This window comes from Phyllobates terribilis, unplaced genomic scaffold (genome assembly GCF_046119375.1).
Source record: "Phyllobates terribilis strain yellow unplaced genomic scaffold, ASM4611937v1 Scaffold_3__8_contigs__length_932513732, whole genome shotgun sequence".
Taxonomy (NCBI): Eukaryota; Metazoa; Chordata; class Amphibia; order Anura; family Dendrobatidae; genus Phyllobates; species Phyllobates terribilis.
In genome coordinates this window covers 878605420-878631485 of record NW_027362763.1, presented here as the reverse complement: position 1 = coordinate 878631485, position 26066 = coordinate 878605420, and the positions used below count along the sequence as shown (strand labels likewise).

General features: G+C 40.5%; 1 protein-coding gene across 6 annotated transcripts in view; it reads left to right on the top strand.

Annotated features, from left to right (window-relative positions):
* UTRN (utrophin) overlaps positions 1 to 26066 on the top strand; it is a 768906-nt gene that overhangs the window by 653494 nt on the left and 89346 nt on the right. For all 6 annotated transcript variants that reach the window (XM_073672652.1, XM_073672651.1, XM_073672650.1 and 3 more), the window contains 2 exons: positions 9817 to 9902; positions 25245 to 25402. In XM_073672652.1, the coding sequence (XP_073528753.1) occupies positions 9817 to 9902; positions 25245 to 25402 (244 nt within the window). The remainder of the gene's footprint in view (positions 1 to 9816; positions 9903 to 25244; positions 25403 to 26066) is intronic.

Here is a 26066-nt window from a genome sequence, read left to right as displayed (position 1 = left end):
GAAGCAAAGCCACATAGATTTTATAAACCTTTGTTTATAACACAGGGCAGTGTATCCCAACCATAGTGTGAAACACGGAGGACACCCAGTGTGTAGGATGAGTTATATTGTGCTGTTTTCCTATACATTACAGTTTGGGTACAGGTACAGTATGTGGAAAAAGTCTACCATATTTGTCTGTGTTATATCATGCAATAAGTAGTAATTAATAACATTTTAATAGCACTCCCCATCCTTCTAATGCTAACCTTACAATTCTGGCCTTTGCGTACCTGGTCTTTTACACAAGAACTGTAGAAAGGAGTGGTCTTCCTGCCCTCCTCCCCCATAACAAGTTAAAACTGCTATTGGTACCCATGCTAGTCTACGATGGCTAGGAACTGGATGGATTCTCATGCTCTGCCAGATGCCATCCACTCTTTTTGAGTGGGCAGTTCCTAAATTAGTATTTTTTCCAGCGCCATAGGTGCTAAAACTTCCTTTCCCTCACTTTCCATCATGCATTCATTGTACCTGCCATTGTCAAATAATTTGCCTGCACTAAACTGAAAAGCGAAAGCAATGACAAAGCCCCCACTTGTGATCGCATAATCTGTCTTCATCTCTGCCACTACAGACAGATTACATTTGCCTATTTGGCAAATTATCTAACAAATGAGATCAAGTTTTCTAATGTCTATGCTTTAACCAGGAAATTCGAGAACATATGCAGATTCTGTTAGATTACAATTGACTTTTGGCATGTCATACACATCTGTCAGGACAGAATCATTTCCAACGATTGGATGGTAGAATAAAGGAAATTATAGAATTAATCAATTAGTTTGATTGTGGTTTGTATTTGCATAGGGTGACTTCAAATTAAACCATCTCATTGTTGTCCCTATAGTGCCTACACAAGTACGCCTGTGGTAGCCACACATCTAGATCTATATACAAGCTTTATTTATGCTATAGCTGAATGCTTGTGATGGGCCGTATCCTTAATATATGCAGAGGTTATCCAGAAGGTATAATATTTCTTACAAAAAAATTTATTTTCTACAAAAAGTCCATATACCGTATATTCCGGCGTATAAGACGACCTGGTGTATAAGACGACCCCCCTACTTTCCTGTTAAAATATAGAGTTTAGGATATATTCACCGTATAAGACTACCCCTTTTCCAACGCATACCAAACACCGGTAAAAATTAAAAAAAAACAGATTTGAATTTAACATGGTCCTTTTTTAATTTAAATTCTTATGACATGCAGGTATATAGCAGGAAAACTGTCACTCATAAACATATTAAAATAGGGGGGACCCCACGTCATTTTTTCGGGGGGTCCCCCATTCTAATAGCTAGTAAAGGCTAGGTATTCAGCTGGGGGCTGATATTAGTAGCCTGGGAAGCTCCGTGGGTATTACCCCCTTCCCAGACTTCAAACATCTGCCCCAGCCGTCTGCTTAACCTCCGCTAGAGACTATAATGATGGTGGATCCCACGCCAATTTTCTTTTTAAAAAATCCTTTATTTTAACACTAAATGACAATTGAGGGGTTAATAAAGATGCAGTCCCTAAATTATTAATTTTGTAATTAATTTTTCCCAAAAATGTTGACGTGGGGCTTCGCCATATTTTTGTGTCCAGCCAGGTACAGCAGGCAGGAACGGGCTGCCCCCAACCACCAGCTGCCTATTTGTACCTGGCCGGACACAACAATATAGGGAAGCCCTTTTTTTTTTAATTATTTCATGAAATAATTAAAAAAAAAAATACGTGGGGCTTCGCCCTATTTTTGTGTCCAGCCAGGTACAACTAGGCAGCTGGGGGCTGGAATCTGCAGCGCAGGGAGACCCAAGCTTTCTGGGCCCCCCCCGCTGCAAATTGCAGTCCGCAGCCACCCCGGAAAATGGCGCGTTCATAGAAGCGCCATCTTCTGGCGCTGTACCCAACTCATCCAGGGCCCTGGTGCGGTGGCTCACTGGGTAATAAAGGGGTTAGGGCCAGCTTGGCATTATCAGCTGGCCCTAAGCCTGAAATTCATGGGGTCACGCCAATATTAGACATGACCGCCATGAATTTCTAGTAAAGTAATTAAAAAATACACAACACCCAGAATAAAGTCCTTTAATTGAAATAAAGACACAATTTTTTAATGTTCTAAATTAAACCATACTTACCATCACGCCCATTCCAGCTGTAGCCAACGATCTCCTGCAATAAAAGTAAAATAATAAAGCAACATCATCCTTACCTTTCCATGGTTCCCAGGACCGATCCAGCTCTGCTACATTCACATGACAGGCTGCACCGCAGCAGAACGCTGCCGTTCAGCTTGCCATGCGGCAGACACTGAGAAGCGCAGGCATGCTTGTGCTCCTCAGTGTCTGACTGTGACGGCATCCAGATGAGCCGAGATCATGTCCAATGAACTCGGCTCACCTCATGCACGTCACTGACAGCGTGGGAAAATTCTCCTGCTCCCCGCATGCGCAGTAGAAGTTTCCCACGCTGTCAGTGACGGACGTCCAGGAGGTGAGCTGAGTTCATTGTCGGCTCATCTGGATGCCGTCACAGAGAGACACTGAGGAGCGCAAGCATGCCTGCTCTTCTCAGTGTCTGCGGGATGACAGGCTGGATGGCGGCGTTCTGCTGCGGTCCAGCCTGTCATCTCGATGTAGCAGAGCTGAAGCTGTCCTGGGAACCATGGAAAGGTAAGGATGAGGTTGGTTTATTATTTTTCTTTTATTGCAGGAGATCGTTGGCTTCAGCTGGAATGGGCGTGATGGTAAGTATGGTTTAATTTAGAACAATAAAGAATTGTGTCTTTATTTCAATTAAAGGACTTTATTCTGGGTGTTTGTGTTTTTTTTAACTTTGACTATGGGGTTAGTAATGGGGGTGTCTTATAGACGCCTCTCCATTACTAACCTGGGCTTGATGTCAGCTGGCATTATAAGCTGACATCAACCCCAGCCCTATTACCCCCTGCCACCGCACCAGGGCAGCGTGGAAGAGCGAGGCTAAGTGCCAGAATTGGCGCATCCTATGAATGCGCCATTTCTGGGGCGGCTGACGGCTGGTGTTTCTAGCCTGGGAGGGGGCCAATATTCATGGCTCCCTTCCTGGGCTATTAATATCAGCCTCCAGCTGTCTGCCTAGCCTTTGCTAGCTATTAAAATAGGGGGGACCCCACGTCATTTTTTTGGGATCCCCCATTTTAATAGCTAGTAAAGGCTAGGTATTCAGCTGGGGGCTGATATTAGTAGCCTGGGAAGCTCCGTGGGTATTACCCCCTTCCCAGGCTTCAAACATCTGCCCCAGCCGTCTGCTTAACCTCCGCTAGAGCCTAAAATTAAGGGGAACCCCACGCCAATTTTTTTTTTAATAAATCCGTTATTTTAACACTAGATGACAAGTACAGTAACCAGCACTGTCACTGTACTTCATATATATGTGACTGACATGTTTCTATCTATCTAATCTATGTGTGATGCTCTATCTTTCTGTTCTAAATTGTCGGGTACAGATGCTGAATTGCCGGCCGGCTTTTTTAAAGAGACGGTGCATGAAAACACTATTATTTGTTTTAATAAATCCTTTACACTAAATGACAAGTACAGTAAGCAATACTGTCACTGTACTTCATATATATGTGACTGACATGTTTCTATCTATCTAATCTATGTGTGAAGCTCTATTCTTTCTATTCTAAATTGTCGGGTGCCGGCTTATGCCGCTGCTGAATTGCCGGCTTTTCATATATTGTCACAGAAGCGATGCGAACTTCCCAGCTCCGGACACAGCGCAGCGCTTCTGTGACAAGTGAAAGCTGTCGGCACAGAAGCCCTGCGCTGTGTCCGGAGCTGGGAATACGCAGCGATGTGTCAGTTTCAGCACAGAAGCGCTGACTGTCTGGACCTACCGCCGCCGTATTTTAACTCCCTCCACCTTATATTAACTCCGACATGGCAGGGATACGGCCACGGCAGCTTATTAACACCCCCAGAGTATCCCCGCATGTCAATTTCTGAAAGTTCAAAAGCATTACCGGCGTATAAGACGACCCCAGACTAGACAGAAGATTTTTCAGTCTTCAAAAGTCGTCTTATACGCCGGAATATACGGTATATTGAATTTTAAATGGCCATTGGTTCTGATATATTCCAGAAATTTTATCCTCATGGGGTTTTACAACTGTAGAAAAAAAGTTACTCATCCACAAGATAGGTGTCAACTTGCTGATCACTTGAGATGCCAACAATGAGGCCACTACCTGATCCTGAGAACCGGGCTTGGAAATGCCACTGTTGGAATGAATCAGTGATCGCCCATTTACTGTCCGTCAGACTGACCATGATAGCCAAGCACATCGCTATTTCCAACTGTCCTATAGAGAATGAATGGCGTTACATTCAAATGGGGCATTTCTTGGGATCAGTGGGAAGTCCAGTGTTCAGAAAGTCTATAAAGTTACCACCTTTCCAGTGTGTAGATCATAGCTTGTCAAGATGGGAATAAACCTAGGCTCATATAGCGCCATACTGATTATTATTTGTTCTCTTTTTACCACCTCTTTTATTTTATAACGTTTGCACATCTTAATCTACAAATATTTTCTCTTAAGTCATTAGTATTGCTTATTATTGAAGCACATTACCTTACCAGCACGTAGCTGGCACTTTCTTATCAGCCTGGCAGTAGCATCGCTGAAGCCTGGGCAGGGCTCCTTGTACGTTTTCTGAGCACCAGTGGCTGATAGTAATATATTTCTGCTTCTATGAATTACAAAAATCTAGAAAACAGCATGATTGAACAAGAAAAAGCTTAAGAGCAGCGGAATTAACAAATTGTATTGTCCAAATGATGCACAGAGTCAGCCACTCTTTGCCGTTCACAGTTGAAGACGTTGTCACTCTGTGTGAGATGGTGTGGTTTCTGTTGCATAAATCACTATATTAAAGACATGCTGGGGATAATGTAGGGCTGAAATATCAATGGATTAAAGACCCACTGCGAGAACACAGTTCAGACATTCACTTTCTATGCACTGCTGTCAGTACTGATTAAAGTGAGCATACTTTACATTATTAGGCATGTAGCAGGAAACTTTAAAGCACTTCTTAAAATATCATCTTACTTTGCTCCTTACAAAATTGCAAAGATGAAAGCGATAAATCTCTCTCTTTTGGGAAATGGCACTGTCTGAGTTGCTTTCAAGTTCATCATGCAATGATTCCTGCAATCGTCAGCTGATCGTCTGGTGCTTCGGAAAATGATATGGTTGAAAATTGTGGACTTGAACCACCATTGTCACCGGTGTCATTGTAGCCCATTCATTTTGTGATCTTGTGTCTCTATGACATGGCCGACAGTAACTGTATACACAATTCTCATTTAAACCTAACCTGTCCTATCACGCGGAATCTGTAGAAAAGCCTGGTTGTGCTGACCTCATCCCACAGAAAAATATTATAACTGCTTTAGGTGCACATAGCAGTCCAATATGTCAGAGCGCTTACCTAGTACTCATGCTCAGTAATTTGCTATTCACTCTCTGAGTGCACGGTTCCTCTTCCTCAGCCTATTACCAGTACTGTAGATGTTCCAAGCAAGGATTGCTCCAGTAGTTGTCTGATGGCTTGCATGTCTTGAATTGAGAACCTGCCTGGGAATGGGAATGATTTTTCAGGGGTAAGACATCATAATTTTGTAATTAATTGATTTGCAGATTATTTATTTATCACATTATTTATAAAATGAGATAAAATTGTATGAAAATACATTGCCAATATAAGGATCGTCTGTCTTCATATGTACCAGACTGACAATAAAGCAGCTTCACCCTAGTTCACTCTATATCAGTGGTCCCCTCCAATGCCCTGATGTTCACATCAATACTGGGTTATGCTTAAAGGGGTTGTCCGGTCTTAAACTACAAGTCTGCAGTCACTCAATATGACTACAGACTTGTAAATACTCACCTTGCCCGCACTGTGAGTTGTGAGGATTCTCCGATGTCTGTGCCGGGAACGGCGGTTATCTGACCGCAAGTATGCGATATACATATTCCTGGCCACAATCCGACTAGACTGTTTCCGGCCTCTTTCAATACACTTTCATTGAGCAAGGCCATGCCCATGTATTTGAGTTGTGGCCGAGAGTATGTGTATCGAATAGCTGCAGTCACATGGCTGTCGTTCATGGCGCCGACACCGGAGAATCCTCACAGAGCGCAGCCACATCGAGTAGTTTAAGACCTGAAAACCCCTTTATATAGTTCCTTACGGGGTGGTGTATAAAACCGAAAAGCAAATTCCTGTGTTTTCCGCCACCCCCTTACACAGCACTGAACTTAAAGGGGTTTTCTAATCATAAATTTGCAAAATTTCAAGGTGTCTTTAAAATCAAGCATCTTAGCAATTTACCTCTTATTAAAAATCCTCTACCTTCTCAAGAATGGAGGGATCTATATTTCTGTGGTGTGCTTCTCATTGCTTATGTTACCGGCCACCTCTGCGACCTTTGTGTGTCCAGTCTCCTAGGCAAGGAGTGCACTCTTACAAGCTCTTTGTTATAGAGATTGCAAGCGCTGCTCTGAAGCTGGCCAGATAGCTGGATCTAGAAACTTCCGTGCCCTTATACTTCCTCGATGCTGAACAAGCAAAGCAAATCAGGAGTTGTGTGCTCTTTAATTGCAAACTTGAGAATATCCTTTTTATACATTGTGTAAATCGCTCTGGACAACTGTTATGAAGATGGACCTGTTAATTGGAACATATGTGACTTGGTCAGCTAGCAGTAAACTAGTGTATGCCGTTATCACCACTAAAATTCCCCTTTGCCCCACAGTGCCTATTAGTAGCCTGAATTAAGCTCTATTCATATTGTGAATTAGCATCTCTTTTCTCAGAGATCTTGGGTAAAGCGGTTGATGTGGCTGTCTAGCAATGGTTTGGAACTTCTTAGAATAATTCTGAAAAGTGCATTCATGCAGCATAATATAAAACGTAGATATTTACAATGTATCATCTACATTAAAAGATGAGTGTCTGCACAGATACATGGCCTTACTTATCTTACGGTGGCTCAGTGGTTAGCACTGCAGCCTTGCAGCGCTTGGGTCCTGAGTTCAAATCCCACCGAGGACAACATCTGCAAGGAGTTTCTATGTTCTCCCCGTGTTTGCGTGGGTTTCTTCTGGGTTCTCTGGTTTCCTCCCACACTCCAAAGACATACTGATAAGGAATATAGATTGTGAGCCCCAATGGGGACAGTGCCCATAATGTCTGTAAAGCTCTGTGGAATTACTGGCGCTACATAAGTGAGTAAAATAAATCTTGTACTGAATTTCCAAATATATTATAGTGTAAAGGTTCATTTACAGTCCTGCTGAATTTGCACTGGAATATTTTTTAGTTTAGCGCTGTATAAACAATCCTGTGGATGAATTTTAATCACTTCCACTAGAAGTTTAGGAAGCTATTACAGAGCGCAGGATCTAAATCACTTAAAAATGTATTAAATATGTTAATTGCAGCATTGTGAACTGTTCAAGGAGTGGATGCTAGTTTATAGTCCAAATGCTTTTAGAAATACTTCAGCTGTTGCTGCTGATAACTTTAATGTGTAGCTATCATAGTATTACTTACATAAATTGGTAATCATATACACCAGGGCCCGGGCATGGTATTTTGGTGCTCTAGGAAGATAAAGCAGATTATGTCCCCACCTCCAGTTAAGAAAAAAAACAACATTTTGCATATCGCACTGCACAATTTTTTTCCTTAGGAATTAGACATTTATACAACCCCAAACTAATAGCATTTGATTCATAGCTACGCGTATATGACCCTATTCATTACGCCCCAAAATGAGTCCATAGCAAATACTAAACAGATACAAACGATATACAGAGGATTCAGGTGCTCTGTGTAAAAATAAGGGAGGACACTGTATAATAATAAAGGCGAACAGTGTTTATAATATTATAGTGGTTTTCTGGTCTAAGCTCTGGAGGCAGATTCTCAAGGAGATCAGTGTTCGGCCCATAGATTTTAACAACTCATTTACATATTATGAAAATTGTGGATATGTCTGGAATAAAACATCAGATCACAGATTTCAAGGCATAATTTTATTTACCTTTCCATGACCTGCATGCCCATATAGACGACGTAGGAAGGATGATCCTGCTAGCCGATTCTCTTTAACAAATTTTCCTGGCCACAGCTCGTCTTTGCTTTTTTGCTTCCTTGTCTTTGCAGCAGATCACACCTGTGAAAGTAACATAATAATTTCATATGTACATACGAGTACATAGTACTGCTCAAAACTTTTAAGCAGGTGTGTAAATAATGATACAAAATAAGAATTATTGATTAATAGTTTATTTTTATCAATTAACAAAATAAGAAGTGAGAGAACAAAAAAGACATGGAAATCAAATCAATAGTTGATGGGACCAACCTTTGCCTTCAAAATAGCATTACTTTTTCTAGGTACACCTGCACAAAGTCAGGGATGTTGTAGGATTATAGTCATATGAATGTGTAACCAATTATACCAAACAATGATAATGATCAGCATTTTCATATATAGGTTGATACAAAGTCATTAACTAAAACAGAAACATATGTGTAGGAGGCTTAAAACGGGGTGGGGAGCAGCCAAATACTGCTACAAAGTTGAGGTTGTGGAAGACCGTTTCATGTCACAGGTCATACAGTGTGCACAGCAACAAGACGCAATGTTGCACCTGTTTTGTTAGTAGTTCTCCATTTTGACTAATATAGGAGGATCATATAAAAGGAACTTATGATATTTATATTACTTAATTTAGCATATTAAAAGGGGTTGTCCTCAATAGTGTTGTCACGGTTTCATCACTCACTGTGGCCTAGGGACGCTGTAAGTGAAGGCTCAGCTGCCCTATAGGATCTAGAGCGTGCTGGGCTGTCAGTATTGTGAGTGATATCCCAGTCATCCAATCTGAGGCTGGGTCATGCTGGGCTTTCAGCATTTTTATTGACAGCCCTGCTGCTCAATCTGGCCTAGCCTGCAGACTCCAGATGTCTCCCATTTTTGATTATTTGCTAGCTATTTAGCTGACTAGCTATGAGCAGACCATTGTCAGCTGTAGCTTTGCTCTGTGATATGTGTGCTTTGCTCTGTGTCTGATTTCCTGATCTTGTTGCCCAACCTTGGATTTGTTTTGACTATTGATATGTGTTATCCCTTTTGCTCTTGACTCTCTCTGAACTCAGGTACTTGACCCTGGACATGTCCTTTGACTATCCATTTCTCTTATAACTTATCTTGACGTACCCTACTGGCATTTGATTGCTATTGACGCTGTTGCTTGACCACGCCTTTTGTCTTGCCCCTCTGTACCACGAGCCCTCCTGGTATCTGATCTCAGACCTCCTGACTACCTTGTCTCACGGCTTGTCCATGAGTAGTAAATCAGTGTCACAATTGTCAACTTAAAGAGGACCTGTCAGCAGGAGAGAAGATTGACTTGTCAATTAAAGACTGGAGGCCTGTGGTGAGTGGGGAAAAGGGAAAGAGCACAGCAGAGCTGGAAGTGTAGTGCAATAGAAATTTCAAGGGTGGATTTCTCGAAAATGCCCAAAAAATACAAGCAAATTCTGAATGTAATAATCATTAAAGGGGCTTTACACTCATGTGTTTAGTTAGGAGCCGAATATCCTATTGATAGGTCCTCTTATAATGTGATTTATAACACAAACTTAAGAAACTGTTCAAGTTGTGAATGAAACATATGAAATTTATAGCAGATATTGACAGATTTTGTGTTGTTTACAGGGGTCGAACTGGGAAGATTCGGGTGCAATCTCTGAAGATTGGTCTTATATCTCTATCTAAGGGTTTATTAGAAGAAAAATACAAATGTAAGTATGCCTCATTAATCCCATATATCCTAACAAAGTTTCTTTATGATAGTATTTTTATCTAGTATATATTATCTAATGTTACCTATTGCATAGCTGTGTAATATACACATATAAGTGTTTATTTCTCACTCCAGCAGGTTTATAAAAGAGCTGACATACAATTAGTTGTGTGTGTTTCAGTACACATTTATCAATCCGCTCCCATTTATACCAATGAGAGAAGCCAAAGACAATTCTACAATATCTGCTACTATACGCCAGGAATGTGGCAATTTAGACTACAATTTAGTCATGCAGATATCTAGTAATTGCTGTTGGAAAGCTTAAATACAATCCTGTTCATTGTTATTGGCACCGATGAAGTTTAAGTACATAATGTGGAATATCTCCTGAAAAAAATTAATCAAGTGAAAGTTTTTTGTATAGAGAACTCGTGTTGAATACAAAAGAGCAAATGATAAACAATAATTTAAAACAAAAAACAATTGGAGGGAAAAATAGAAAAACCTAAACCTTGCTGTGTCACTGGTATTGGCACCCTTTCCATTAATTTAGTATGGAAACACATTTTGACTCGCCTGTGGTAAATCACAAAAGCGATTCACCTGTAATTAATTGTCGGTGCCCATGTGACATGAATTAGCCAATGAATGATGTCTTCAGTGTTTTAAAAAGCCACATAGTAGGCCCTGTTCCTTTATTACAAAGGTGAAGACAAAGGTGCTGTCTGAGGACATCAGAACTGCTGTTATTAGCAAACACAAGAGGGTATAAGGCCATATCCAAAGACCTTGGTATCCCAGTTTCAACAGTGCGCAATGTTATTAAGTTTGCCAAGCATTGAACCGTCAAGAACCTCCCTGGACAAGGGGGAACGAGGAAAATTGATGAGAGATGTCTTTGAAGGATGGTGCTAATGGTAGAAAAAACACCACGTCAAACATCCAAAGACCTGAAAGCCAACCTGGAATAGTCTGGGTCATGGTTTTAACAAGTACCATACGCCACACACTATTCCAAGCAGAGCTTTATGGGCAAAGGCCAAGATAGAGACCATTGTTGAAGAAAAGACATAAAAAGGAACGACTGATCTTTGCCAAAGCGGACCTTGACAAACCACAATCCTTCTGGGAAAATGTTCTGTGGACAGATGAAACAAAAATAGAGCTTTTTGGCATTGTAAAAAACAGTTTGTTTACAGATGGCACAATGAAGCTTATAAGGAAAAGAACACCTTACCAACAGCTAAGCATGGTAGAGGATCCATAATGCTGTGGGGTTGCTTTGCTGTGTTTGATACTGGAGGCCTTGACCGTATCACAGGAATCATGATATGAGAGAATTATCAAGAGATTTTAGAGCGAAATGTCCTACCCAGTGTAAGAAAATTTGGCGTGAGTCGTAGAACATGTGTCCTCCAGCAAGACAATGACTCAAAGCACACATCCACAGGAATAGTTAAAAAAGAAAAATGGACTGTTTTAAAATGGCCAGCAATGAGTCCTGACCTCAATCCCATTGAAAATCTTTGGGGTGAGCTGAAATCTGCCATTGGGAAAAAGAACCCTGCAGACATTCAAGAGCTTGAACAAACTGCAAAGAAAGAGTGTGAGAAAATTCCATCTGAGAAGTGCAAGAAGCTTATAGATGGCTGCAAGAAACGTTTGGAGGCTGTCAGAAATGACAAAGGGTGTGCAACCAAGTATTAGGGGTACCTTTATGTACATACTGTTTATTCTGTTTTTTTCTTTGAAATTGCAACATGGAAGTTGAAAAACAATGTTTTATTGCTGTATTACTTTGAACCACTAATTAATAAATCTTGAGGATATAACTTTGGTACATTTCCATTTATTTCTGAAGATATTGTACAGTCTATGAAAAAAATGAAGGGGTGCCAATAACTGTGAGAGGCACTGTAACTGTATAGAATTCTGTTTGTGTCATAATAAAATGTATTACTCATGCACCATAGTTCAGGGGTTCTCATATTTTTTATAATGTACGTTTGAGTTGTCGAAGTGCCTACGCCGATTAACAATGACAACATTTGTTGAAAAAATAAATAAAATCACTTATTTTTTTCTACTTTGTGGTACATAGAAAACATAAATACCTAATGATACTGGGATTATTAGGCTTCTTAGATCCGGGCCGTCATTACCCCTGCAGTGTGATGTTTTACACTATAGTAATATGAATGTTCTCTTTTTTTTCTCTTGAATATTCTGTATCCATAATAGCATTAGTTCTTTTCTTTGTTTCATTCGTGTCAGTATAGCATTGTTTAGTGTTGTTGTAGAGCTGTTGGAGGATCAGTAAAGAATGAAGAATATGCTAATCTTCTGACTTCTTGTGATTCCTTGGCACACACTGACATTTTCCTCGGCTCACATAAACAAGCTGGCCTAGATAGTAAGCCATACTGCACAAAACGTGTGTCCAATTTATGAAAATTCTCTTTTTTTTTAAATATTTATTAAATTGCTAATGATATGCAATGTAATAAGTTGGGAACTTAAATGAGATCTGTCAGCAAGATATCACACTGTTTCTATGTGCCTGTAGCTCTTTCAAAGACAAGGCCAGCAATACCTTTACATGGCTAGTTCGTTCCTCAGTTACTGAGAAATCAGTGAAAAAATGAGGACCAGCTCACCTGCATGCACTATTAGATATCCGGAGCAGAGAAGGCGTCTGTGTCTTAGACGTCGGTAGTTGCAAGAAAATACCAAAAACTCTATTGGGGTAGAAGTAACTAAAGTGTATGTAAACATGAAAAAACCTCTAAAACTATCTATTTTATTCAGATTCTTTTTAAAAAGCACCAAAAAACCCTTGTGATGTGTGAGTTAAAAAGTTCATTATATAGAAATCCATCCAGTATCCCTTAAAGACTATTTTTCAAATATGAGACAAATGGAAGTAGATAACCAGACATGGGCCAGTAACGTTTTAAACATGGTAAACATTCATATACTATATAGACTTAAATCTGCCCTATCATAAAACGCCTCAACTGATGTTGCATGTCATGGAGGTTGGCACCCTAATATACGAGTTTGACGCCCCCATTCAACGGTGGCTGTCCCTCACTTTCCCTGTTAAGCCCTGATAATGTGGGTTATAAACAGGTAATCAGTGACTGCATTTTTCAGACTATGCTAATAGATAAATAAAGAGAGTACAACATGATGGCAAACTTATCTCATATTCTGGAAATCGCTCCAACGCGTTTCACCTTCCTGTAGGTTCATCAGGAGGCCAAATGTACAGGACTCCAGAAAGTCATGAGCATAGATACAGATCAATGAAGGATGTAGCAGGCTGTGCTGGTATATGCTATGGCTGTGTTTAAATTTTAGATTGCGTCCAAAGATGTTGATATCCTTGACCCAATCAAAACAGTTAAATGAATTGGTTGGCACATAGTTTAGCCCTTTTTGTAGGACCAAATACTCTTCCCTTGAGAGTGTATACGAGATCAGATTGATAATTTGGCCATTATCCATCAAGGTCTTTTTCTCAGATCGTAATTTAGAGGTGCTCTCCTTCCTAAAAAAGACAATCGTGAGGTAGAGGTAGATGAGGATGCTGTACATGTGTCTATGTCTGTGTTTTGGGAAGCATCCCTGCATCCAGCACCCTGTCTTGGTCTATGGGACAATCCTTAGAAATGAAACTGAATGGATTTTCAGATTAAAATCTGTGGCCCCTAAGGGGCTAAATGAGCAGCTTTCCTACACATGCTTCCTGTAGAAGCCTCACCATGCGCCTGTCTCTCTGCCCGTATGTACTGCCTGGCCTGTTACTTGGTTGGTCTGCTTCCACCCATGTTCTGTATAATGAGGATACATTGTTGAGAGGATGTCTTCTCTATACCTCCAAGTTGGAGGTTCTCCATTGGGGGAATATTATCTATATATATTAAATTCATATACATCTATTTTTCCAATCTCTTTGAGTGATCTCAAAAAACCTCCTACCCCCTCCCTTCCTCCTCATCTCCATGGTCCCTATAGGCTCTAGAACTTTCCTAGGCCACAGGTGGCTTGGTATATATACAGTTATATGAAAAAGTTTGGGCACCCCTATTAATCTTAAGCTTAATGTTTTATAAAAATTGGTGTTTTTGCAACAGCTTTTTCAGTTTGATATATGTAATAACTGCTGGACACAGTAATGTTTCTGCCTTGAAATTAGGTTTATTGTACTAACAGAAAATGTGCAATCTGCATTCAAACAAAATTTGACAGGTGCATAAGTATGGGCACCTCACCAGAAAAGTGACATTAATATTTAGTAGATCCTCCTTTTGCAAAAATAACAGCCTCTAGTCGCTTCCTGTAGCTTTTAATGATTTCCTGGATCCTGGATGAAGGTATTTTTGACCATTCCTCTTTACAAAACAATTCCAGTTCAGTTAAGTTTGATGGTCGCCGAGCATGGACAGCCCTCTTCAAATGATCCCACAGATGTTCAATGATATTCAGGTCTGGGGACTGGGATGGCCATTCCAGAACATTGTAATTTTTCCTCTGCATGAATGCCTGAGTAGATTTGGAGCGGTGTTTTGGATCATTGTCTTGCTGAAAGATCCATCCCCTGCGTAACTTCAACTTTATCACTGATTCTTGAACATTATTGTCAAGAATCTGCTGATACTGAGTGGAATCCATGCGTCCCTCAACTTTAACAAGATTCCCGGTGCCGGCATTGGCCACACAGCCCCAAAGCATGATGGAACCTCCACCAACTTTTACTGTGGGTAGCAAGTGTTTTTCTTGGAATGCTGTGTTTTTTGGCCGCCATGCATAACGCCTTTTTGTATGACCAAACAACTCAATCTTTGTTTCATCAGTCCACAGGACCTTCTTCCAAAAAGAAATTGGCTTCTCCAAATGTGCTTTTGCATACCTCAGCCGACTCTGTTTGTGGCGTGCTTGCAGAAACGGCTTCTTTCGCATCACTCTCCCATACAGCTTCTCCTTGTGCAAAGTGCGTTGTATAGTTGACCGATGCACAGTGACACCATCTGCAGCAAGTTGATGCTGCAGCTCTCTGGAGGTGGTCTGAGGATTGTCCTTGACTGATCTCACCATTCTTCTTCTCTGCCTTTCTGATGTTTTTCTTGGCCTGCCACTTCTGGCCTTAACAAGAACTGTACCTGTGTTCTTCCATTTCCTTACTATGTTCCTCACAGTGGAAACTGACAGGTTAAATCTCTGAGACAGCTTTTTGTATCCTTCCCCTGAACAACTATGTTGAATAATCTTTGTTTTCAGATCATTTGACAGTTGTTTTGAGGAGCCCATGATGCCACTCTTCAGAGGAGATTCATACAGGAGAACAACTTGCAAGTGGCCACTTTAAGTAGCTTTTCTCATGATTGCAAACGCCTGGCTATGAAGTTCAAAGCTCAATGAGGTTACAAAACCAAAAAAAGGGCTTTAGTAAGTCAGTAAAAAGTAGGTAGGAGTATTTAAACCAAGAAAATGATAAGGGTGCCCATACTTATGCACCTGTCAAATTTTGTTTGAATGCAGATTGCACATTTTCTGTTAGTACAATAAACCTCATTTCAAGGCAGAAACATTACTGTGTCCAACAGTTATTACATATATCAAACTGAAATAGCTGTTGCAAAAACACCAATTTTTATAAAACATTAAGCTTAAGATTAATAGGGGTGCCCAAACTTTTTCATATAACTGTATATAACTATATCTGGTAAATGTATTGTTTGCAAATATTAATAAGTAATAGGCGGTTGCCCATGTTTCTGTATTCATTGGCCTCATAATTTGGCTATGAAGAGGTATTTATCGTTAGAATTATCAAGCCTGGAATGAGCGTAGGCGGAGAAGTCTCTATTACCTTGCGCCTCAGTGTGGAATGCAGGTATCTTAGCGTGACGCATGCGCAGTAATCTCTTTTGTCTCCTGCGCCTCAGCTTGGAACGCAAGCACCATAGCGGTTCCGGAAGTGACAGTGGGGCGCATGTGCGAATCTAGCCGCCCCCCTTGCGAGCCATCGTGGAACGCAAGCGTCATTTCCGGCAGGGGAAATGACGTCTATGTGCTGCCTGTTGGAGACGCAACCTCTAGCGTCCTGAGAACTGGGCAGGCGCAGTATCATCTTGTGGACAGGAGGCAACGCAAGGAAGGGAGGAGGAATTTGGAAGTGGATGTACGAGATACACAGGGCTATGATTGAGCACGATATTTAAACACAGCCATAGCATATACCAGCACAGCCTGCTACATCCTTCATTGATCTCATGACTTTCTGGAGTCCTGTACATTTGGCATCCTGATGAACCTACAGGAAGGGGAAACGCTTTGGGGCGATTTCCAGAATATGAGATAAGTTTGCCATCATGTTGTACTCTCTTTATTTATCTATTAGCACAGTATGAAAAATGTATTAGATCAGACAGTCACTCCTTACCTGTTTATAACCCACATTATCAGGGCTTAACAGGGAAAGTGAGGGACAGCCACCATTGAATGGGGGCGCCAAATTTGAATAGTAGGGTGCCAACCTCCATGACAGGCAGTATCAGTTGAGGCGTTTTATGATAGGGCAGATTTAAGTCTACTGTATATTGTATATGAATGTTTACCATGTTTAAGACTTTACTGGCCCATGTCTGGTTATCTACTTCCATTTGTCTCATATTTGAAAAATAGTCCCTAAGGGATACTGGATGGATTTCGATATAATGATGAACTTTTTAACTCGCACATCACAAGAGTTTTTTGGTGTTTTTTAAAAAGAATCAGAATAAAATTGATAGTTTTAGAGTTTTTTTCATGTTTACATATAATTGCAAGAAAGAAAGTGATTAATCTCTATGGAAATTCCAAAACTCTTCTTTATTGGTGCGAGTAGAAAACACTTCTGTCGGTAATTTAAAATGTCATGGTAATGGATAAAAACAACGTGTTTCAGGTAGGGAAAGCCTTAATCATGTTTCACTGAGAAATCAGTGTTTGACTTGATATGCAAATGCCTATGTAGATCTGAAGCCTCTGTAGCTCCAGCTCTATTTCCCAACCAGCATCATCTCCTCCGGACTGACTGGCTGCCTCTATGCTGTGTGACTTTAGGCAAAATAATAGAGCTGGAGTGACTGAGCCTTCAGATCTACAACCTCACTTGCATATCAATTCAAACACTGATTTCTCCATAATGGAGGAATGGACTGGCCATGTAAAGGTGTTGCGGGACTTGTCTTTGAAAGAGCTACATGATCATATAGTTTGTGGGGGATGTAGGCATGAAATCCTGTTGACAGATTCCCTTTAAGAAAGTCTAAAATAGGCCAACCAAGGGGTTGTATAACGTTGGTTGGAAGTATGTAAAGAAGCACTACATTTTTCCAGCATGAACCACCATGCTAAACATAGAGCATGTTGACCAATTTTAGGGAGTCTGAATTTCATAAATCTGGCCCAATATGTTATCTCTGTTTTTGTATACAAACAAGGGTAATCCTTGTGCATTATCTTGCTGGATGGGTAGTATTTGTGTTCCTTATTATCCAGGACTTTTATTGTTTTTTTGTGCATTGGGTAAGAATTAACTGGCCGATAGTTGCTAACTACCTGTCAGTTCTGCACAGTGATGATCTCTGCTCAGCTGGCAATTCCCATTTTTCATTTCAAGAGAGCAGCTCTTCCTCTTACACTCTGATCTTTCAATGGGGGTTCACTGCAGACGTCATGCTGATTGACAGCCTGCTCCCCGCAGTTAGGTAGTGGGGAGTTGGCTGTTAATCAGCATTACATCAGAAGTGACGCCCTGTCGACACAGTAGAGCACAAGAGAAGAGGCTGCTCTGTCAACAGGATATCAGGAGGAGCCACAGAGTCTCCAGCAGGAGTGGTCTCTGCTGTGATTCATGAGACATCAGTGCTCGGTATAAAAAGCAGGTAGCTAATAACTACCTGCCTGTCAGTTCTTGGCGCCATATGCAAAAATAATAAAAGTCCTGGATAACCCCTTTAAATCACTGAATGTAACTTTTTTTTTTTGTTTTACAGCAATCACCAGCATGATACTATATACACACGTGGTCAAAATTGTTGGTACCCCTCTAATGAAAGAAAAACCCACAATGGTCACAGAAATAACTTGAATCTGCCAATAGTAATAATAAATTAAAAATCTATAAAAATGAACAAATGAAAGTCAGACATTGCTTTTCAACCCTGTTTCCACAGAATTTAAAAAAAAAATAAACTCATGAAATAGGCCTGGACAGAAATGATGGTACCCCTGAAAATAATGTGACAAAAGGGACATGTTAAATCAAGTTGTGTCCACTAATTAGCATCACAGGTGTCTACAATCTTGTAATCAGTCAGTGGGCCTGTATATAGGGCTACAGATACTCACTGTGCTGTTTGGTGACATGGTGTGTACCACACTCAACATGGACCAGAGGAAGCAAAGGAAAGAGTTGTCTCAGGAGATTAGAAAGAAAATGATAGAAAAGCATGTTAAAGGTAAAGGTTATAAGACCATCTCCAAGCAGCTTGATGTTCCTGTGGCTACAGTTGCACATATTATTCAGAAATTTAAGATCCATGGGACTGTAGCCAACCTCCCTGGACGTGGCCACAGGAGGAAAATTGATGACAAATCAATGAGGCGGATAATACGAATGGTAACAAAAGAGCCCAGGATAGCTTCTAAAGAGATTAAAGGTGAACTTCAAGCTCAAGCAACATCAGTGTCAGATTGCACCATCCGTCATTGTTTGATCCAAAGTGGACTTCATGGGAGACGACCAAGGAGAACACCATTGTTGAAAAAAAATCATAAAAAAGCCAAACTGGAATTTGCCAAACTACATGTTGACAAGCCACAAAGCTTCTGGGAGAATGTCCCATGGACAGATGAGACAAAAATGGAAGTTTTTGGTAAGGCACATCAGCTCTATGTTCACAGACGGAAAAATGAAGCATATCAAGAAAAGAACACTGTCCCTACTGTGAAACATGGAGGAGGCTCTGTTGTGTTCTGGGGCTGCTTTGCTGCATCTGGCACAGCATGAAACTGTGCAGGATACAATGAAATCTCACGACTATCAAGGGATTCTAGAGAGAAATGAGCTGCCCAGTGTCAGAAAGCTTGGTCTCAGTCGCAGGTCATGGGTCTTGCAACAGGATAATGACCCAAAACACACAGCTAAAAACACCCAAGAATGGCTAAGAGGAAAACACTGGACTATTCTGAAGTGGCCTTCTATGAGCCCTGACCTAAATCCTATTGAGCATCTTTAGAAAGAGCTGAAACATGCCGTCTGGAAAACGCAACCTTCAAACACGAGACAACTGGAGCAGGTTGCTCATAAGGAGTGGGCTAAAATACCTGTCGAGAGGTGCAGAAGTCTCATTGACAGTTACAGGAATCGTTTGATTGCAGTGATTGCCTCAAAAGGTTGTTCAACAAAATATTAAGTTAAGAGTACCATCATTTCTGTCCAGGCCTATTTCACGAGTTTAATTTTTTTTTTAAATTCTTTGAAAGCAGAGTTGAAAAGCAATGTCTGACTTTCATTTGTTCATTTCCATAGATTTTTAATTTATTATAACGTTTGTCAGATTCAAGTTATTTCTGTGACCATTGCGGGTTTTAAACAAGGGGTACCAACAATTTTGACCACTTGTGTATGTAGCTGTATGCCACTACCAGTTGCACATTGCTTTACATCCCTGATATATAGAACATTTTCATAGCCCCTATAGATTCATAATCAATGACACATTTAGCACTTGATATTTTCAGATGTCAGAATTTCTAGGACTCTCCAGCATACAGTGCAATTGAAATCAGGGGTGCCCTGTTGAGTATGGTTGGAGTATCCTAGATTCCAGAAGAGCTGCTCTACTCTAAGGGCGGCTGCAGACGAGCATATGAAAAATCACCCAAGTTAATTCCAGAAACTCATCCTGATTTTTTTTCCAATTTACATCTGATTGTCATCATGTGTCTGTTTTTTTTTACGTTCGTGTGCTATCTGTGTGCGATCCATTTTCATACAACTACATTAAAACATGTACAGGATCATGGGCAGTTTCTTAAGTTTATAATAGAAATCCATCCTTAAAAATCGGATGCCACTCAGATGTTCCATGTGGAATACGATTTTTTTTCCCATAGGCTTGAATGCATGAGTCCCATCCTATGCTGCAATTTTCTTCTCACTGTCATTTGCACCGAGAAGAAACAGCACTATTGAATAACATGGGTCAGTGCGTTGCCCAATTAAAATTTGAACACACACGTTTGATGTATACGCTAATCTGCATGAGCATAGGTGTTTTGCCACACCTCACTGATTTAGGAGCTTCCAGCAGAAAATGTTGATTGTCTGCAGTCAACACAAGGAGAAGCTAGAATGTATAACAGACGTATTTTTTGTTAAAGGGTTTGTCCAGGCAAAATAAAACTTTGCACAGGGGATTGGATAGTCCGAAAATTACTGACTCAGTAATATCCACCTACCAGCCGCCACCTGGATCCAGCATAGACTGCGCAGAGGTTTGGCCATAGACAGATAGTGGTGATGTCACCCTTCCACCAGCTGCCAGACCTCTCTGCCTGCAGTGGTCAGGTGATTGGAGCAGCGTGTCATCAGATGATTTATAATGAAGGACTGCTCAAGTCACCTGACCACTGCAGTCACTCACAGACCGGTGGTCGAATGGAGACATCACTGCTTCCTGTTTCTGCGCAGACTAGCACTGGATTCAGGTGGGTGATGGTAGGTGGGTAGGACTAGGTTTGTTATTTTTTACATATCCCTTCTCCTGGGCAAAGATTTATTTTGCCTGGGCAACCTCTTTATAGTTAATTGGAGTGGTATAATTCTGTCCTTATTAAATCCCCTTTTACATGTCTGTATAAAACCGATACCGGACAAAACCATACCGGTGTCATCAGTGGTTTGGATCAGTGTGCCATCAGTGTTTTTCCAGTATGGAAAAAGAAATTGCAAAGCTTCTCCTATACTTTGCAATGTTACACATGTACAGTGCATTGTGAAAGTATTTGGCCCCCTCGAACTTTTCTACCTTTTGCCACATTTCTGGCTTCAAACATAAAGATATCAAATTCTAATTTTTTGGGGAAGAATCAATAACAAGTGGGACACAATCGTGAAGTGGAACGAAATTTATTGGATATTTTACATTTTTTTAACAAATTACAAACTGAAAAGTGGAGCGTGCAATATTATTCGGCCCCCTTGAGTTAATTCTTTGTAGCGCCACCTTTTGCTGCGATTACAGCTGCAAGTCGCTTGGGGTATGTCTCTATCAGTTTTGCACATAGAGAGGCTGAAATTCTTGCCCATTCTTCCTTGCAAAGCAACTCAAGCTCATTGAGGTTGGATGGAGGGCATTTGTGAACAGCAGTTATCAGCTCTTTTCACAGATTCTCGATTGAATTCAGGTCTGGACTTTGACTTGGCCATTCTAACACCTGGATACGTTTATTTTTGAACCATTCCATTGTAGATTTTGCTTTATTTTTGGGATCATTGTCTTGTTTGAAGATAAATCTCCGTCCCAGTCTCAGGTCTTTTGCAGACTCCAACAGGTTTTCTTCCAGAATTGTCCTGTATTTGGCTCCGTCCATCTTCCCATCAATTTTAACCATCTTCCTAAAGAAAAGCAGGCCCAAACCATGATGCTGCCACCACCATGTTTGACAGTGGGGATGGTGTTTTGAGGGTGATGAGCTTTGTTGCTTTTACGCCAAACATATCGTTTTGTATTGTGGCCAAAAAGTTTGATTTTGGTTTCGTCTAACCAGAGCACCTTATTCCACATGTTTGGTGTCTCTCCCAGGTGGTTTGTGGCAAACTTCAAACAAGACTTTTTATGGATATCTTTGAGAAATGGCTTTCTTCTTGCCACTCTTCCATAAAGGCCCGATTTGTGCAGTGTTCGACTGATTGTTGTCCTATGGACAGACTCTCCTACCTCAGCTGTAGATCTCTGCACTTCATCCAGAGTGATCATGGGCCTTTTGGCTGCATCTCTGATTAGTCTTCTCCTTGTTCGAGATGAAAGTTTAGAGGGACGGCCGGGTCTTGGTAGATTTGCAGTGGTCTGATACTCCTTCCATTTCAATATGATCGCTTGCACAGTGCTCCTTGAGATGTTTAAAACTTGGGAAATCTTTTTGTATCCAAATCCGGCTTTAAACTTCGCCACAACAGTATCTCGGACCTGACTGGTTTGTTCCTTGGTCTTCATGATGCTCTCTGCACTTGAAACAGAACCCTGAGACTATCACAGAGCAGGTGCATTTATACGGAGACTTGATTACACACAGGTGGATTCTATTTATCATTACCAGTCATTTAGGACAACACTGGATCATTCAGAGATCCGCACTGAACTTCTGGAGTGAGTTTGCTGCACTGAAAGTAAAGGGGCCGAATAATATTGCACGCCCCACTTTTCAGTTTTTAATTTGTTAAAAAAGTTTAAAATATCCAATAAATTTCGTTCCACTTCACGTTTGTGTCCCACTTGTTGTTGATTCTTCCCCCCAAAAATTTGAATTTTATATATTTATGTTTGAAGCCAAAAATGTGGCAAAAGGTAGAAAAGTTTGAGGGGGCCAAATACTTTCACTATGCACTGTACAGCATACGTGGTGGCTTCAGGTAGGCAGAATAAAATATATATTATGGAACTAATCATTGTAGAATTTTGAACCTTTTTAAGGAAAAAAACATTTTTTATACTTTCTTAAATCTCCACAGAGTAAAGCATGTGGACTGGAAAGGTTACCTCCTTAGAGAAACTATTTCTTGTCCATTAGCACCTGCCGTCTGGTAGGGTCCTTTGAGAGATCAATAATAAAAGCAGCAGCTACACAAGCATGATTTTTTCTGTGTTTCTATTTTTTGTGCCTTCACCCTCCGCTTTCAACATGAAAATAGTAGGTCAGATGTGCCGTCTTCATTTCAGCTTTCCGCTATAGGGCACAAGTCAGACGGCAGCTAAAGGAAATACTAGATTGCATATCTGAAGAATAGATAATACTACAGACTTATATTAAGTTACCAAATTTTTACGTGCATTTTCCTTCAATTATGGAAGGTTGAGCAAAAATAAAATTGTTGTTGACTCTTCTATAATTGAAGAAATTTATGCTTATTCTTAGGTTATGTTCACACTGAGTGTTTTTTGAGGCATTCAAATACGACGAGTTTTTCAAGTGGAAATTGCTTAAGGAAATAAATCTTTTTTGGGGTATGGGCACGCGAGGTCTTTAATACAGTAGAGAGGCTGCCAGAATGTTCTTTAACAAAACCGCTTCAGGAAAAAGACGGCTTTTTTCCTGAAGCGGCTCCGGCAGCGGTGTTGCAGTCGTTTTCTCAGTGGCTCCACCGCCGGCATCTTTCTTCTACATCTTCAGCCAGAATCCGCCTGAAAAAGACACCATGTATACATGTACATGCCCCTGGATGGTTTTCAGAGGAGTTTCTTTTTCTGGAAGCATTTCTCGAAGTGGATTTTTGAAGCATTTTGTAAGTTTATTTTCTCCTTAAGCATTTTTGATCTTTTGAGTGGCTGGGGCTGAGTTTGGAGTAGATCAGCAGCCACTTCAAAGATGTGACATAAATGTCCTTTTGTTTAACATTGTAACATAGTAACGTAGGTTGAATAAAGACCTAGGTCCATCCAGTTCAACCTTTCTCCCCCAATTGTACTCCCTACACTAACACACTAACTTACTGGGACTAGGCCTCACAAATGTATTATTACCATTTTTCTTATTGCTGCACTATTACAATAAAAATGTACCCGTTTATAATTTAATTTTTTTAATTAGTTTTAGATTTTGTATTACTCTTGTGATTACTAAAATCCCTATGCCTAAATCTATTGATCCAGAAGAAGGCAAAAACCCAGGACACCTTCAGCCAATTTGTGTCACAGGGGAAAAATTCCTTTTTGACCCTGAGAAACGGCGATCAGTCCTAGAACCCTGGATCAAACCTAATTATAATAGTTATCTAATTTTTATTACCGTTCTAACTGTACTACTATAGGTGGAACATTTTGTCTAATTTAACTATAACCCACAATGTTATGTGAATCGAGTAAATCATCCAGCCCTTTTTTGAAAGCTGTTATAGTGTCGGGCATCACTACCTCTTGTGGTCGGGCATTTCACAGTCCGACTGCTCTAACTGTAAAGAACCCTTTCCTGTTTAGGTGCCGGAATCGCCTTTCTTCCACCTATAATGAGTGCCCCCTGGTCCTTAGTATGGTCTTTGGAAGGAATAAGTCATGTGCCAGTCCTTTGTACTGACCACACATATATTTATACATATAAATGACATCTCCTCTGAGGCGTCATTTTTCTAAGCTAAACAAGCTTAACTTTTTCAACCTCTCATCATATGAGAGGCCTTCCATCCCTTGTAATAATCTAGTTGCCCGCCTTTGAACTGACTCTAACTTCTGAATATCCTTTTTAAAATGTGGAGCCCACAACTGGATCCCATATTCCAGATGTGGCCTCACCAGTGATTTATAAAGGGGTAACAGTACATTAGGATTGCGGGATTTTATTTCTCTTTTTATACATCCTAAAATCTTGTTTGCTTTTGTGGCTGCTGCTTGACATTGAGTACTGCTGCTCAGTTTACTTGTAACTAGAATACCCAAGTCCTTCTCCTGTTCTGTAATCCTGAGTATACTCCCATTTAATGTGTATGCAGCAATAGGATTACTCCGTCCTAGGTGCATTACTCTACATTTATCTACATTAAACCTCATCTGCCAAGTGTTTGCCCATTCAGTCATCTTAACCAGATCGTTCTGCAATATCGTAGTATCAAGATCATATTTTAATATCCTACTCAGTTTGGTGTCGTCAGCAAAGACTGACACTTTACTCTCAATCCCATCAACTACGTCATTAATAAAGATTGGACACAACTCAACATTTTCAAAATACTGAATAAATTAATAGCAAAAGTGGTTTTACCATAAAAGTGAAGAAGAGTTTTTTAAGCAATTTTTCAGATGTTTTTGGAGCTGATCCACTTAAAAATATCCTCAAACTGTGTGCACGACGCCAAATTAATCCTATTTAGGTATGCCAAAAAGTGTCATAATTAACAAATCTATCTGCTGGAGATTTGAGATTCTGCACATTCGATCCCAAGAAAAACATTTTTGCTTAGATTTTATATCCAGTGTTACTTTTTCTTCTTGTATTATTCTTTGACATTGTCTTAATATTGTTGTTAATGGAGTTAAATTGAACATGCTTTTATTAACTTTCTCTTGCATAGATCTTTTCAAGGAAGTTTCTGGAGCAGCCGACACGTGTGACCAAAAGCAGCTGGGGTTACTGCTTCATGATGCCATTCAGATCCCTCGCCAGCTTGGGGAAGTGGCTGCTTTTGGTGGAAGTAACATTGAGCCAAGTGTCCGCAGTTGCTTTCAGCACGTAAGTGTGAAGACTACGATAGCATAAAATAATTACCCATCATTATTTTACCTTGAAGGAACATGTGAACATTTTTTTAGCTGTCCCAGGGAACTGGTTTAGACTATCATGAGCACCCTTTGTAATTAAGTCAAACATTAAGGACTTGTTCACACGCTGCTTTTTTGCCACTGAAAAAAACCCTGCATTTTATAGTTCCAACAAAGTAAATAACATTTCTGGAACCTCAAGCACTTCCTGCTTTATTTCTCTTTGCAGATTTGAAGCAGTATAAAACCTGTCACATGTCAATTTTTGCAGTGTTTTTCCCCCATTCTAATGAATAGGGGGAGAACCGCATAAAAAGCGTGTGTATTTTGGTGTTTTATCTACCAAGGGATGCGTTTTTGGCGCTGAAATTTCTGCTGCAAGTATTTAAAGAGGTTGTCCTTAGGTTAGGTCATCAATGTCTGATCGGTCCGGGTTCGACACACAGCACCCCCACCGATCAGCTGCTCTCGGTGTCTCCGCCAGCTGGAGCTACTCAGTTGCGGAGCTGCTCCGTCATCTGATAGTGGCCGCGGCAGGGTACTGCACATTTGCGCCCTATTGATTTGAATAAGAGGCGGAAGTGCAGTAACCGGCCAAGGCCACTATTAGAAGATGGAGCAGCTCCGCAAGTGAG